General features: G+C 41.7%; 1 protein-coding gene, 1 long non-coding RNA gene and 8 other non-coding genes across 14 annotated transcripts in view; 1 reads left to right on the top strand and 9 right to left on the bottom strand.

Moving 5' to 3' along the window:
• Positions 1 to 8492, top strand: part of DARS2 (aspartyl-tRNA synthetase 2, mitochondrial) — a 30729-nt gene extending 22237 nt beyond the window's left edge. For 3 of the 5 annotated variants that reach the window (XM_077763343.1, XM_077763340.1, XM_077763345.1), the window contains 4 exons: positions 2321 to 2539; positions 2737 to 2847; positions 4865 to 4940; positions 6141 to 8052. In XM_077763343.1, the coding sequence (XP_077619469.1) occupies positions 2321 to 2539; positions 2737 to 2847; positions 4865 to 4940; positions 6141 to 6352 (618 nt within the window). In that variant the 3' untranslated portion in view covers positions 6353 to 8052. Of the gene's footprint in view, positions 1 to 2320; positions 2540 to 2736; positions 2848 to 4864; positions 4950 to 6140 lie in introns of all 5 variants that reach the window. The other 2 variants (XM_077763342.1, XM_077763341.1) reach the window with 2 other exon arrangements.
• Positions 8493 to 11372: 2880 nt separating this feature from the next.
• LOC144230932 (uncharacterized) overlaps positions 11373 to 14720 on the bottom strand; it is a 4403-nt gene continuing 1055 nt past the window's right edge. Inside the window, exons 2-9 of the long non-coding RNA XR_013334925.1 lie at positions 13931 to 13983; positions 13702 to 13734; positions 13456 to 13497; positions 13180 to 13211; positions 12810 to 12853; positions 12504 to 12536; positions 12334 to 12364; positions 11373 to 12145 (exon numbers count right to left, since the gene is read on the bottom strand). This is a non-coding gene — a long non-coding RNA (uncharacterized LOC144230932). The remainder of the gene's footprint in view (positions 12146 to 12333; positions 12365 to 12503; positions 12537 to 12809; positions 12854 to 13179; positions 13212 to 13455; positions 13498 to 13701; positions 13735 to 13930; positions 13984 to 14720) is intronic.
• Positions 11970 to 12049, bottom strand: LOC144230982 (small nucleolar RNA snR60/Z15/Z230/Z193/J17). The gene has a single exon (XR_013334947.1). It is a non-coding gene; the product is annotated as a small nucleolar RNA snR60/Z15/Z230/Z193/J17 (small nucleolar RNA).
• On the bottom strand, positions 12210 to 12294 carry LOC144230978 (small nucleolar RNA SNORD79). Its single transcript, XR_013334943.1, has one exon. It is a non-coding gene; the product is annotated as a small nucleolar RNA SNORD79 (small nucleolar RNA).
• LOC144230987 (small nucleolar RNA SNORD78) lies at positions 12611 to 12675 on the bottom strand. The gene has a single exon (XR_013334951.1). It is a non-coding gene; the product is annotated as a small nucleolar RNA SNORD78 (small nucleolar RNA).
• Positions 12925 to 12985, bottom strand: LOC144230981 (small nucleolar RNA SNORD44). The gene has a single exon (XR_013334946.1). It is a non-coding gene; the product is annotated as a small nucleolar RNA SNORD44 (small nucleolar RNA).
• LOC144230985 (small nucleolar RNA SNORD77) lies at positions 13286 to 13354 on the bottom strand. The gene has a single exon (XR_013334950.1). It is a non-coding gene; the product is annotated as a small nucleolar RNA SNORD77 (small nucleolar RNA).
• On the bottom strand, positions 13564 to 13646 carry LOC144230977 (small nucleolar RNA SNORD24). The gene has a single exon (XR_013334942.1). It is a non-coding gene; the product is annotated as a small nucleolar RNA SNORD24 (small nucleolar RNA).
• Positions 13808 to 13869, bottom strand: LOC144230988 (small nucleolar RNA SNORD75). The gene has a single exon (XR_013334952.1). It is a non-coding gene; the product is annotated as a small nucleolar RNA SNORD75 (small nucleolar RNA).
• On the bottom strand, positions 14485 to 14564 carry LOC144230980 (small nucleolar RNA SNORD74). The gene has a single exon (XR_013334945.1). It is a non-coding gene; the product is annotated as a small nucleolar RNA SNORD74 (small nucleolar RNA).

The raw sequence follows: 14720 nt of genomic DNA, 5'->3' as shown, positions 1-14720 counted from the left end.
AGACGGGGTTTGACCATAGGACCATTGTAAGATGCTCACAAATATGGAATATAAGTCAAGCATGAATATTGAAAATATAGTGGAAAGGTCAAGTGTAATATAAATTCATTCTTGTACTAAAGTATGATCCCTTTATAGCATTGGTCTCTGATTAGTGCTATATCAAGTTCATTCTTCTAATTTGTGTTTGTACCATACATATCATTGTTTCCTTCCAAAGGAGAAATTTCAGAGTTTGGTTTCAATGCTAAATGTACCCCACTGTCAGAGCACCTGCTCTGAAGAACATGTGACTCTTAGTCTCAGGGTCATGAGTTCAAGCCCCAAGTTGAGTGTAGAAATTACTCTGAATGAATAAGTAAATAAATAAGATCTTTAAAAAATGTTTTTAATTTTTTTTAACGTTTATTTATTTTTGAGATAGAGAGAGACAAAGCATGAGCAGGGGAGGGATAGAGAGAGAGGGAGACACAGAATCTGAAGCAGGCTCCAAGCTCTGAGCTGTCAACACAGAGCCTGGCACAGGGCTCAGACTCACAAACTGCGAGATCATGACCTGAGCGAAGTCAGATGCTTAACCAACTGAGCCACCCAAGTGCCCCCCAAATTTTTTAAAATAAATAAATAAACACAACCTACTCAATTTCCTTTCCCCTGCAACAGTGAAGAAAACTGTTTACTTACAAATCTGTTTTGATGCTGCCATCATTTTTTAATGGATTAATTAATCATTATATTCGTTTTGGAGTTTTGGTTTTTTTAAGCAAGTGTGAATGGTAGAGAGGGCAAGGGGGGGAGAGAGAGAGAGAGAGAGAGAGAAAGAAAGAATCTTAAGCAGGCTCCACGCTCAGCACAGAGCCCAATGCAGAGCTTGATCCCACAAACCTGGGAGCATGACCTGAGCCAAAATCAAGAGTTCAAGAGTCAGACACTCGACTGACTGAGCCACCTAGGTGCCCCATCAACATTATTTCGAATACTAGACCTAAACATCACTGTTAAACTTGCTAGGGAATGTACCACTTTATTACAAATTTTGGGATTTTGTATTGTATAAAAATCCTGCTGCAGAATCATTTGGTCATTCCACTCTTTCCTAGTATGGAGTGAAACTACTGGCATTCTTCTCTCAGGAAGGTATCATTCTAATTCCTGCCGGGACTTCTTGAAAGAACTAGAAACCAGACTTAGGTGGAATAGCATTAGCATTCTGAATATGTCACAGTGCACGTACCTTGGGTAGATATTTAAATGTAAGGTAGGAGAGGCCATAAAGGGACACCTGTGCCTGTCTCCAGGCACGGTTTGTCCTGACAGCCCTTTTTCAGGGAAGCTCTGCTTATCAGAGTTAGCACTCAGGGAGCACTTCCTGTTTGCTCAGTACTGTTCTCAGTACTTTGTGCATATTAACTCACTTAATCCTCATGCCAGCCTTACTGAGAGAAGGACTGATACCGTTACCATTCCAAGATCAGAAACCTGAGTCACAGAGGTTAAAAATCTGTTCACACATGGCTAGGTAGTGGAGGGCCCAGATTTCTGACCTACAAAGTCCGGTTCCAAAAGTCACACTCTTAAACCAACCTCTAATCCCTACTGCACCTCTAATAATAGCCAGCATGTATTGGCCATCAGCTGTGTGTCAGGCACTCATCAGAGCCTCACCACGACCTTCAGGAGCAGTAAGGAAGATCACATAGCTGCCGGTCATAATTGCACTTTCCATGGCTTGTCTCAGTCTTCACCACCAGCATTTGGAGTAGGTACATTTAGCTCCATTTTACTATGGAAAAAAGTGTAGGGAAGTCAGGAGGCAAACAGACACACCCAAGTCAGTCAAGCTCTGGTACCCGTGCTCTCCGTCACTGTGTTATTAAATCCTTACTCAGTCGGCCGAGTCTGACAATCATTCTCAACCACACTGCAGTCAGATCATCCTCAGATCACTGTCTCCTGAGAGGCTTAGAGTGTCTCATTGAGTTTTTAAACTTTTTTTTTAATGTTTGTTTATTTTTGAGAGGGAGAGGCAGAGTGTGAGTGAGAGAGGGGCAGAGAGAGAAGGAGACACAGAATCTGAAGCAGGGTCCAGGCTCTGAGCTGTCAGCACAGAGCCTGATGTGAGGCTCGAACTCACGGACTGCGAGATCATGACCTGAGCTGAAGTTGGACGCTTAACCGACTGAGCCACCCAGGCGCCCCAGAGCATCTTGTCTATTAATTGTCTAATCCCTACAGGATAGCCTGACTCTAGAGTCCAGGTTGTGTCATTTTCTGTCTGCTGTCACAGCAATTAACTCATGGTTGTATTTTCTGTTGCCAGTGCTCTGTATTGGGAAAACTACGACTGGAATGTGCTGACCTTCTAGAAGCAAGAGGACTGGTGCTCCGTGACCCAGCTCTGTTCTCTTTCCTTTGGGTTGTGGATTTCCCGCTCTTCCTTCCCAAGGAGGAAAATCCCGGAGAGCTGGAGTCAGCCCACCACCCATTTACCGCTCCCCACCCCAGTGACATCCACCTCTTATACACAGAACCCAAACAGGTACCATATCTGTACCAATTTAAGAGGAAATGTGGAAACAAAGGCAAAGGAGTTCAGATTTCACAGTCTGACCCAGTTCTGGAAGCCTCGGAAAAGATTGTCGGGTTTGAGCTTGTAGTTAATACATTGTCTCTAAATTGCTGTAGAACAGAAAACTATAGAAATTTTCTCTAACATAAAGTCTGTGAATCTTCTAGGTCCGTAGCCAACACTATGACTTGGTTTTAAATGGCAGTGAGATAGGAGGTGGTTCTATCCGAATACATGACGCAGAGCTCCAACGTTACATTCTGGCAACGTTGCTAAAGGTAACGTTATCTTGTAACCTTTTTTTTTTTAACCAGAATATTTGTTGCTTTAGCTGATGTTGGTGGTATAGCAGTGAGTATAAATCCCTTCCATAATGTTTGTGGGCTTTTTTTAAAATTTGTTATGAATGAAGGATTCTCTAGATACAGAATAGTGTTGGCTTGTCTCTCTACCTTTAGTGTAAGATTTTGAAAAGTAAATGATAATAAAAGCTGTTTATTAGTGCTTACTATATGTGCCAGGCACTAAGTACTTTATATGCATTGATACATTTAATCCTCACAATTACTTTCTGAGATAAATACCCTTATTCTGCCCATTTTAAAGATAAGTGACTGGGTGGCTCAGTTGGTTAAGTGTCTGACTCGATCTCAGCTCAGGTCATGATTTCCCGGTTTCATGAGTTCAAGCCTCACAATGCAGAGCCCGCTTGGGATTCTGGGATTCTCTCCCTCCTCTCTCTGCCCCTCCTCCACATGCATGCACATGCGCGTGCACTATCTCTCTTTCAAGGTAAATAAAATAAACATTTAAAAAATGTTTTTAGGAGTGCCTGGGTGACTCAGTAGGTTGAGCATCCAACTTTGGCTCAGGTCATGATCTCACAGTTCATGGGTTTGAGTTCTGCATTGGGCTCTGTGCTGACAGCTCAGAGCCTGGAGTCTGCTTCAGATTCTGTGTTGCCCTCTCTCAGTCCCTCCCTCTGCGTGTGTCTCTCTCTCTCAAAAATAAACATTAAAAAAATTTTTAATGTTTTTAAATAAAATAAATGAGAATGAGTGATTGAAACAGATTAATTAATTCGCCGAAGGCCACACAGCACAGAAGTAAACTGAGCCACAATTTGAATCCAGGCAGATTGGCTCTTGAGCCCAAGCTCTTACCCTCCTCACCACCACACTGCTCAAAAAATGATGTGGTTGGAAATGCATGGAAATGTTGATAATGCTAGAGAAAGAGACAGAGTTATTTTAGTGATAGTGGGGTAATTTTAAAAAGAAAGAGTCTATAAGATGCAGGCCTAAGAATCTGCAGTTTCTTGATGATTCCATAGAAGGCCAGGATAGATTTCAAAATAGAAAGTGTCCAAGAGAGTCTGATCCTGAAAGGTGATTTTGTGGGGTTAACTAACAGGGTTTGGTGGCTCTGCAAGTTCACTAACAGCCGTGGGGTAGGATGGATTTTTTGAGAGCAGGATTGGAGAACTCAAACCCCCAGACTCCCCAGTAGCTTTAAGGACATTGTGACGTCCCTTAAGTTTTTTCCTCTCAACTCAAAGCATCCAGCCGTCAGCTTGCCAGCTGATTTTCTTCCTTCCTTTTGTTGCTAAGCTTCTCAAATGAGTCCATGGAGAATTCACTGCTTCTGCTTCTTCTCTCCCATCAGTGGTTCTCAGCCCTGCTGCACATGAGAACAGAATCAATTGCAAAGTGTTAAAAATACAAAAACGAGAAGACACAGTGCACTAGTCCACACCAGACCAATTAAGTAAAAAGCTGCAAATGTGAGGCTTCAGCATCTGTTCCTTGAAAGGTCCCCACCTGTCTCTCATGTGCAGCCTGGTGAGAACCATTGTCAGATGCACTCAGCGTGTCTACACAATGTCGCCCCACCTAAGTTAACTTGCAGAGCCACCAAACCCAGTGGCCAGTTCTTGGCCACCAAGCTGTCCTACCTCCCAGGAGTGTTTGACACCGCTTCCCTCTTAATAATGTTCTCCTCACTTGACCGTGTGATAGGACAGTTTCCTGCTCTCACCCTACCTTTCTGAGCCCGCATCTCCATGTCCTCGCTTGGTGTTGCTCTGTTTACATTATCAGTATAATACATGACTTGGGACTGGTGCTGAGTGCCAGGTGTGTCTCTGCATGTTTTAATATCTGTGACTTGTCATACTCTCTAGCTAAACTGTCAACCTCTTAAGGTATTTTTTTTAGCTCAACTTTATTTTCCCTTTAGCACCCAAGCTTACTGTGCAGCATTTGTATTCAAATTGAATTATGTTTTGAATTTCAGGAAGATGTGAAATTGCTCTCCCACCTGCTCCAGGCGTTAGATTTTGGGGCGCCCCCTCATGGAGGAATTGCCTTAGGTAAACAGTGTATCCTTTTACAAGCTAAATTTCATTCCATAACCCTATGTCTCAAATTTGGGTTCAGTTTACAGGCTGGGGTAGAGGAGGAGAGGGGGTAAAAAGGATAGGGTGCAAGCCCAAGAATATTATAAGACTTCAAATCTGTATTTTCATTTCATTGGGATATGTTTAAAGTATATTTTACCAGTTAAAGATAAAACTTGACTGATAATTTGTATGGAAGATTTTTTTAATCAAATAAAACTTCAGTCTTAAGTCAGTATTGTTCAAATGCCTGGAGGCTCACAGACACATTCATGAGTCTGGAAAGCACTGCTCCATAGTATTTAGCTCATGGGCAAGTAGAAATGTGCCAGTGCCCTTCTGCCATGGTTGCTTTGTTTTATCAAGCAAGCAAGAGCGTGAGAAATTCTTGGAAGCTCCCCTAGATTGTAGGCCCTCAACAGCAAGGACTTCCATCTGTGACCTTGCATTGCCCTGAGTAGCACCTGATTTTCGTCAACCTTTGAAAAACCCTTGCTGACAATTCACTAATTGCCGTGTCTTAATTTGAGCATGTGAATATTCATCCTGAATACTTTTCTAGAATGAGATAGAAGAGAACCTCTCAAACAAACAGAAGTTCCCTCAAAAGACAGGGAATTATGCTTGACTGCAACTTGTTAAAGATTCTTATTTAGGGGTGCTTGGGTGGCTCAGTCAGTTGAGCGTCCAACTTTGGCTCAGGTCATGATCTCACAGTTCTGGAGGTTGAGCCCCATATCAGGCTCTGTGCTTTCAGCCTGTCAGTGCAGAGCCCGCTTCAGATCCTCTGCTCCCCCCATCTGCCCCTCCCCTGCTTGCACTGTCCCAAAAATAAATAATTTTTTTAAAATTCTTATTTAATTGGGGCACCAGGGTGGCTCAGTTGGTTGAGCGTCTGACTTTGGCTCAGGTAATGATCTCTTGGTTTGTGAGTTCGAGCCACGCATCGGGCTCTGTGTTGACAGCTCGGAACCTGGAGCCTGCTTTGGGTTCTGTGTCTCCCTCTCTCTCTGCCCCTCTCCCACTCACGCTGTCTCTCTCTCAAAAATAAATAAGCATTTAAACATTTTTAAAAATTCTTATATAAGTTCTCTACAACCTTTGTAGAAAAACTTAGTCACTCCCAACCTTATGCTACATTCTCATCTGTTGACTTCGGTATTTTACTTCCAGGGTTAGACAGACTGATATGCCTTGTCACTGGAGCACCAAGCATCAGAGATGTCATAGCCTTCCCCAAATCCTTCCGAGGGCATGACCTCATGAGCAGTGCCCCAGATTCTCTCCCTCCTGAGGACCTGAAGCCCTACCATATCCAGGTCTCCTGGCCAGCAGACTCAAAAGGAAAAGAGCTCTTGAATGAGCCATATCATCCAGAAAGCTGAGCTTTTCAGCTTTGTCCTCTTTGCTTCCCCAAGGCTGAAATCAGACACGGAGTTCTGCTGCAGGTCTGATAAGTGGGTCTTTAGGTGGAAGGAACCCAGATGACATTCTTCACCACAATAAAGAAACAGAAAGTATCCAATTTTTACTTCATAACATGCATTATTAGGATTTTTTATTTGGGACTCTTTCATAGTTTCTGACCTGGTGAGGTGTGAAGATGGCCCTTTGTTGGGTTAATAGAATAGCTTAGTGTTTCCTAATCATGTTTTTCATACCTGGATAGTCGGCTGTTCCCTGAAGACAGAGATCATCAGACCATGTGAAATGTGGGGAAATGCTTGCCCCTTTAGTCCGTTGATGGAGAGGTCAGTTCAACCAGCCTTATCAAGAGAATCCTGATTAAGCTGGATAGTGACATTTTCACTCTCAGCATAATATAGTGAGAAGCAACATGATATAATGCCAAAAAAAAAAAATCACCAAAGTGAAAGTCACAGAATCTTAGTGCTTCACCTTGAGCAAGTTACAGAAACGTCTCTCAGTCTCCTTTCCTTCCTGGATGACATGGAAACACTACTTGCCCAGCCCCCTGACAAGTCTCTTCTTGCCAGAACCAGAGGACATGATGTACATGAAGGTATTGTGAGAATGCTTTGAAAAACCACAGAGCATTACACAGTGTAAGGTAATGGGATTATTTATCTGTGAACAGATACAGCTACATCTATGTATTTTATAGTCTAAGATGAAATAAAACTGGTATCTGTAGCTTTGAGCCCCACATTGGATGTAGAAATTACTTTTTAAAAAATCTTTAAAAAATAATATTGTTATTATTATTAATCCCTGAATAACATTTCTCCTCAATCATAAGCAATTGAAAATACTGACCTTAGGGGGCGCCTGGGTGGCTTAGGGGGCGCCTGGGGGGGCTTAGTCGGTTAAGCGTCCGACTTTCGCTTAGGTCATGATCTTGCGGTTCGTGGGTTCGAGCCCTGCGTTGGGCTCTGTGCTGACTGCCAGCTCAGAGCCTGGAGCCTGTTTCAGTCTGTGACTCCCTCTCTCTCTGACCCTCCCCTGCTCACACTGTCTCTCTCTCTCTCCTAGAAATAAATAAAACATTAAAAAAAATTAAAAAAAAAAGAGAGAAAATACTGACCTTAGGCCAACTTCAAATATATAGAAAAATGAACACTGAGGCTATTGTAATTTTCTTATACATTCTGTGATGTTAATAAAAGCTTATAATTAATTATGAAATGAGAACAAGGCCTTGATTAATGAAAGTATTCTTTTCTACTTTTGCCTTTTCTACTTTCTCCACTTTTGCCTTGACATTTTGATTTGTAAGTACCAAGTTATTGGGGTGCATGGGTGGCTCAGGTGGTTAAATGTCACGATCTCACAGTTTGTGAGTTCGAGCCCTGTTCAGGCTTTGTGCTGACAGCTCAGAGCCTGGAGCCTATGTCAGATTCTATGTCTCCCTCTCTCTCTGCGCCTCCCCCACTTGCATTTTCTCTCTCTCAAAAATAAGTAAAACATTGGAAAAAAAAGTAAGTACCAAGTATCAGTCTTCTATCCCTGCCTGTTTTTCTTAATGCTCTAAGCAGTGCAATCCGATGGTTGTTTCTGTTTGGAAAATAAAATCATCTTCACTTCCAGGTCTAATCTGTCGTGCCCAGTAGATCAAGAGTGAATGTTCTTCACAGTGACAGAAAGTGATTCGCCATTAGGTGGAGCTTTTCTCTAATGGTTGTCCTTGAGCCCTACCTCCCCATCTGTGGGTGTACTCTGGAGCCAGAAAATTCTTGCTGGCAGGGCTGTCATGGCAAGAAAGGGTGTCCGAGTCTGCCTACCCTTTCTTAGTGGAGAGATATTCTAGAAATTCCTTTTAAGAGGTGGTAAATGCAACATACATCTGTTTATCCCCCATGGGATAAATGTAATAAACTCACTGTTGACTGTGTAATTTTGACCAAAATTGTTGTCTTTCTTTCCTGTAAATGAGTTACAGAGGACACCTGAAATCCAGAGATTATTTTCTTGACTGCAAATACCAAAGGACCCTTGTCCTTAGAAGTCAAACAATCCTGTATTGTTCTCTCAGAGACCTAGTCATTTGGGACATCAGCTTTTCTTCAGTCTTGCCTTTCAGGAAAAAAACATAATGCTTATTCTGAAATCCAGGGAAATTTAGATTCCCTAATAAACTCTTTTAGATCTTTATCTTTGAGGTGGGGTAAAATTTTAAATTAAGCCTTTTCTCAAAAAACTAAGGAACTACTTAATTATAAAGTTGAAAACAACACGACTAGGATTTTAACATGCACTATCTGACTATAAACTGGATGCTGAGTTTATTGCAAATCCTATCTCCACACTTTCCTCGGGAATTTAGATTTATCCTGTGTTGTCAGTTTTAAAAACAAGATAAGCAGGGCGCCTGGGTGGCTTAGTCGGTTAAGCGTCCGACTTTCGCTTAGGTCATGATCTTGCAGTTCATGGGTTCGAGCCCCGCGTCGGGCTCTGTGCTGACTGCCAGCTCAGAGCCTGGAGACTATTTAGGAGTCTGTATCTCCCTCTCTCTCTGACCCTCCCTAGCTTACGCTGTCTCTCTCCGCCCCCTAGAAATAAAATAAAAATATTAAAAAAATAAAATAAAAAATAACAAGATAAGCAAGTGACAGTCACAACATCAAGTTATTATTGGCTTCAAGAGAACTTTCTTATGAACAGTTTCTCCTGGTGGGGGTGGGGTTTGGCAGATGAGTCTGAGGGGATTACCTTATGCTCTCGGGCCTGGGTTGAATAAAATAGTATCTGTACAGCTGCTCTGTCTTTTCCAGTATTCCCTTCTCTGAAGAGCCAGAAGGCTGTAACACAGATCACGTTCCTTGCTACTGTTTTTTTTTTTTTAAGCATAACCCATTTCCTCATTATTTTGAGGAAAGCAAGTTACTTAGTAACATGAGAAATAACCAGGTACCCAGCAAAAATATCCGATGAGACAGCTGTGCACCAGTCGCATATGTAAATCATGTGATAGTGCACATCTGAGTCACTCCTCATCTGACAGTGAACTCAGAAAGAGCCCATGTGGGCTGGACAAACGTGAATTTAATTCCCACTTTCCCATGCTCCAGCTAATGCAGCTTTACCCAGCCATTTAAGCTCTCAAGGCTCCTGTGTCTTAACCTAGAACACAGTCCTCAAACCTTTGGGTCTCAGGAGCACTTACACTCTTCAAAACTGAAGGACCTCAGAATGCTCTATAGAGCTCTTTCACTATAGTAGCAATTAAGATTTATTAAATATTTATTTTTTTTGCCCATAATCAAAGGGCAGAAGCATCATTGTAAGACCTGTCCTTAACTGTTTTGTATGGAGAAGGGCTCAGTTTGACCATAGCAGAGTCTTGGGTTTTAATACCTGGAAGAAAGACAGCCAAGTACAAAAGAAAGCAAGATGTGAAAAACTTGATTACATTTAGAGTACATTTTTTTAGGGATCTTTTTCTCACTGTTACCAGAAACATTATTTTTGCCATTTGTGTTTACAAGGTGCCTGTCTTTTCCACCACGCTAAATGGTATCTACACTCTAAAAATGAATAGGGCCATTTTGTGTTACCATGAAAATTACACAAGCCTGGAAATAGTAAAATAAATGAATTTTTGAAAACTCTTGTATTCTGTTTCACACAGTTACATGGAGGCACAGATCCTTTCCTCAGGTTATGTATGAAGGTACCTAGTAGAGTCCTTGATGCATGTCCCTGACTACATTAAGTGCCACATAAAGGCCTTTCTGTTCAATGAAAATAACTCACATGGGCTCTTAGTAATGGGTGTAACTTTCAGAGAACCAAATCAAATAATGATCTTAGAAGTATAAATAAATGTGGGTATCTCTCAAACTAGAATTACCAGTAATAGAACAGTACCCTACACACCCATCCCTCGCCTTCCTCAGGATTATAGGTTCCAAGGATTGGAGAGCACCTCATAATTTGAGGAAGTCCAACCTCCCACCCAGTGCCAGAGGCTAAGGTCACACTAGGGTTTTTGCTTTGTTATAATTTTGTTTAGAGAGCTGCACAAGAGGGGCAGAGGAAGAATCTTAATCAGGATCCACACAGCACAGAGCCAGACATGGGGCTGGGATCACAACCTGAGCCAGACACTCAACTGAGCCACCCAGGTGCCCATTTTGTCAGCCCAGCCCCGCATTTGGAGATCACAGAGTTAGTGTTCCATTAGCCTCCAACTCTGTCAAGCCCACTCTCCCCTGATTCTAAGTATACAAAGTCTTGGGACGTTTCAGACCAGAAGGCAACAGGACTTAACATTCCTGCCTGTAATGGTTTGGGCCCTCCCTCAGTCCTACAAGATAATTATCGTCAGCATACTAATGGTCAGTTAAGATTGTGACAGGTGTTCTCTATGTTCTTATACTGCAACTTACTGTTCGGCCTCTGGTAACTTGATCCTGAGGACATTTATCTAAAATAGAGGAAATTCCTCACTTGCTGTCATTATGATTAAGTAAAGGTTTAAACATACATTAACACTCAAATTTGCTATTTTTCTCTTCCCTCACTCAGGTTTATTAAAAACAAGACTGGGGTTTCTAATATCGTAGAGAGGCCTTTTTAAATTTATTTCATTAGTCGTCATTTTGGAATGATTTTCAACCAGCCATTAATCTACTTGCAGTCATCCAAGCCATAGACCAGTTTCGTGGTCATGATCTTTTGGCATCCACTAGCTATTTCTCAGACACTTAATTCCATCACTAATATTACCTGAAGGAAAAGCTTGGAAGTACTGCAACAAGATTTAAACCCTCTCATGGAGTTTACATTCTCCTAGGGGAAACAAAGCACGTAATGCGAAGAATAGTCACAACTGAAGTTACGACATGAGTGCTAGAGCCAGGTGGCGGTTCCTGCTTCACAGAGGGTCTCAGAGCCTGTTGAAAACATTGGCAAGGGCACTGGAACTGAAAGCAATGNAGGGTGGAGGTCTCACATTGTCCAAGCCCATACAACACGAGTGAACTTTAATGTAAGCTGTGTTCTTGGGTGATGTGTCTCATTGCATGTTTATAATTGTAGCAAAAGTCTCATTCTAGTGCTGAATGTTGAGGAAGGTGTATAAAGACCATGTATATGGGATTGTATGTTCAATTTTGTGGTCAATATTAAAACTGCATTAAAACATGAAGCTGACTCATTTTAAAATATTACAATAACTCACTCTGCCATAACCTATACAGATTTACCGTCCATAAAAATTTCTTGGCAAAAATTTACCCAAATATTTGGTTCTTAAAATGTGAAATCCTAAAATTGAGAAACAACAGAGTGCCTGGCTGGCTCAGTTAATTAAGTGTCCTACTCAGGTCACGAGCTCAGGGAAAGCTCTGCAGATTGGACTCTGCAGACAATGCAGGGCCTGCTTGGGATACTCTCTCCCTCTCTGCCTCTCCCCACCTCTCAAAATAAACAAACAAAAAAGAACATTTGTATATAAGCCATTAGTTACCCAAGCCCTGAACATTTTCTGTGGTAGAATAAACAGCCCTTTACAAAGGTTAAGGATAGGATTGCTGGAGCCAGATACGTCAGATAGGAGCGAAAGACAATGTTGCTCACCACCGTCAGTCTGCTGAACTATGTTCTCATCATCGTATCGGCTTTAAACCACTTCACACAGACACCAAACTTGAAACTACTCTACCTTGGCTTAAAACTCCGTATTCCAGGCCTTGTGAATCACCAACTCTTCATACCTGCAGAAATTTAGTCAAATTTAGTTAACAGGTAATAATAAGCATATTTCTCAAGTTTTCCAAATACTGTTTCAGTTTTTTAGAAATCTTCACTCTTTTTCAGAGAGATTCCCATCTGTTTTTAATTTCAAAAATCATCACTAACAGCATCTTGCTTATTAACCAAAGGAGGTTTATAAAAAACATACCTTTATATAAAAAGGTCTTCAAAATCAGCACCTGACAAAAAAAATATTTTTTTAGATGCACTTCCGAATAGCTGAATCTTCCTTGCAACACCAGAACACATTTAACACATCACATTTCAGACACAACCTGAACTTGAGTGCAGAAACCAAAGAACTGTTTTATGTCTTACCCAAGCAAGCCATCCGGGATAGTGGCCAGTAACCTAGAAAGGAAACAAGACACTTCGTTAAAATGTTAACTATCACTGAATTCATCTCAGAGTTATCTGTCATAGGGTTCTTCAGTGTTAAATTTGTCTACATGCTTACTTCAGGTCAGACATTTGATCAACATCATTTCAAAAACCCCGTTCACAGCATGCTCAGCATGCACCCACTAAGCAGCCGGTAGTACTAGTAACTCAGTATTTAAGCATTCTATTTCATCAGCACTCAGTTAACAGTTTTGAGTCTACTAAAACGTTTTTAATACTTACCAAAAAAAATTGTCGCTCCAAAGGTATCAAACACTCAAGTCCACCTAAGAAATAAAGACAGTTTCACAAGAGGCAAAAGATGAATTTCCTTCCCACAATACACAAAAATGCCTGAAATCAGGTAGAGCTAATTAAGACCTTCATGTTCAGTCAGTATTTGCTTATCATCATACAGGCTGTTTTACAAATCATGACAGTGTCCTAATGGTCACAGGACAAGAGTCTGGCATTTATTTACTGCATTCAGCCACCCATTCAAGCACTTTGTAGTAGGAGTGCTTCCGTGCATAAGGCAACTCCAAACACCATTAGTTGCAATGTCACGTTTGCCCTATTACCAACGTTTTAATTCCATAACAATTTTACTCACCTCTTCAAATTCCAGATAACTCTGTTTAGTGCCTACAAAAAAGGAGGGAAACTACGTTAAGGACATCTCACTTATGCCATTATCAAACCAATTTTCCTTTCCACTTCGATACATCAGACAAATGGCGTTATCTCTTCATGATCCAATCTGCTGAACTATGCAACCATCATAGTATCTGTTCTATGTTCTAAGCATTTAATATAAAATACCAAAACGGAGAAATTCACATTTGAGAAAGACTGGGTAAACACAGGGACTACATAAAAGGTTTCTCACCTGTTTGCCCATGGGGAGCACGTGAAACTTCAACTTTAGGACCTAGGAAGAAACACCTTCATGTAAATTTAGTGGCAATCTCAAAGTTCTCTAAATCACCATTTTCTGTGCCTCAGTTAAGTATAATGGTGGTAAGAAATCTCGTCATTCTCACAGTCAAGAGTAGCAAATACAATGTCATCATTATAGCACATTTAGTGGACTTTCAACCCAGCACCCCTTGGTGAGGGAATTTCAGTAACTTACCTTGGCAGCCGTTTTCACCCTTTCGGCACAAAACTAGAAAACAAAAAATATCCAATGAAACATACTGCGCAGCCAAGTTAATAACTATCAAGGTTTTAAATATGTAAGCCTCAGTGTAGGATTTTTCAGAAATCCCTTCTGTCCACTACTCTTAAACCATCACAGGCTTAACAAAATACCACCTCCAAGCAGATCTGACTCTTTTCCACTGCATTTACCGATTTCTTACCTGCCCATTAGGAGCCATCAAAAGCCACTTTGCATTCGTGCCCAGCACCATTCCTAGGGAAAAATTAAAATTCTTAAAATCGTATTGCTCTGTGGCACCGGCTCAGTCGTTGAGCGTCCAACTCTTAATGTCTGCTCAGGTCATGATCGCACTGTTTATGCTTACCGCGTTGGGCTCTAGGCTGACAGTGCGAAATCTGATTGGGATTTTCTCTCCCTCTATGCCCCTCCTCCACTTGCTCGCTCTTTCAAAATAAACTTTAAAATTAATCATCTTGTTCTACAGCCTAAGCATGTTGTTTTCCTATCACCTACATTAGATCGTTTACACCACCCATAAATAATTTCACTACAAGCGGTGCCACTTGATAGTTTATAAAAAGAGCAGTGCAAAACATTAAAGCTGGAAACCACTATGAAGTAATGGCGTACTGCGGAATGCAGCAGCCATTCAGAGAACCACGTGGACTACACCAACTGGCAGGTTTCCTGAACAAAACGCCGGAGGTCCTGGCCGAAATCATTAACGAAAGCCCCCCTCGGGTGACTGGGCACGCGCCGCCATCAGAGCCGTTGGCATTCATCAAGAGTCTCAGATGTCCCTACCAACGCAGGCTTCATCACAGGCAGGGAACGCGAACCCACGGGTTTTTCCGCAGTTCCGCCCGAGTAGTAGGGCTGAGGCCGCGCCCGCACCCAACGTGCAATCTTCTACCATCTTCATCTTGTGAACCTTTCAAAGGCCCGCAACCGGCCTATAAATACTAATTAGCTTAAGTGACTTAACTTCC

Source organism: Crocuta crocuta, unplaced genomic scaffold, assembly GCF_008692635.1.
Source record: "Crocuta crocuta isolate KB4526 unplaced genomic scaffold, BGI_CrCroc_1.0 scaffold3, whole genome shotgun sequence".
In the NCBI taxonomy this organism is placed as follows: domain Eukaryota; kingdom Metazoa; phylum Chordata; class Mammalia; order Carnivora; family Hyaenidae; genus Crocuta; species Crocuta crocuta.
Note: the sequence above shows the minus strand (reverse complement) of the source record. Positions and strands in the feature narration are given on the sequence as shown.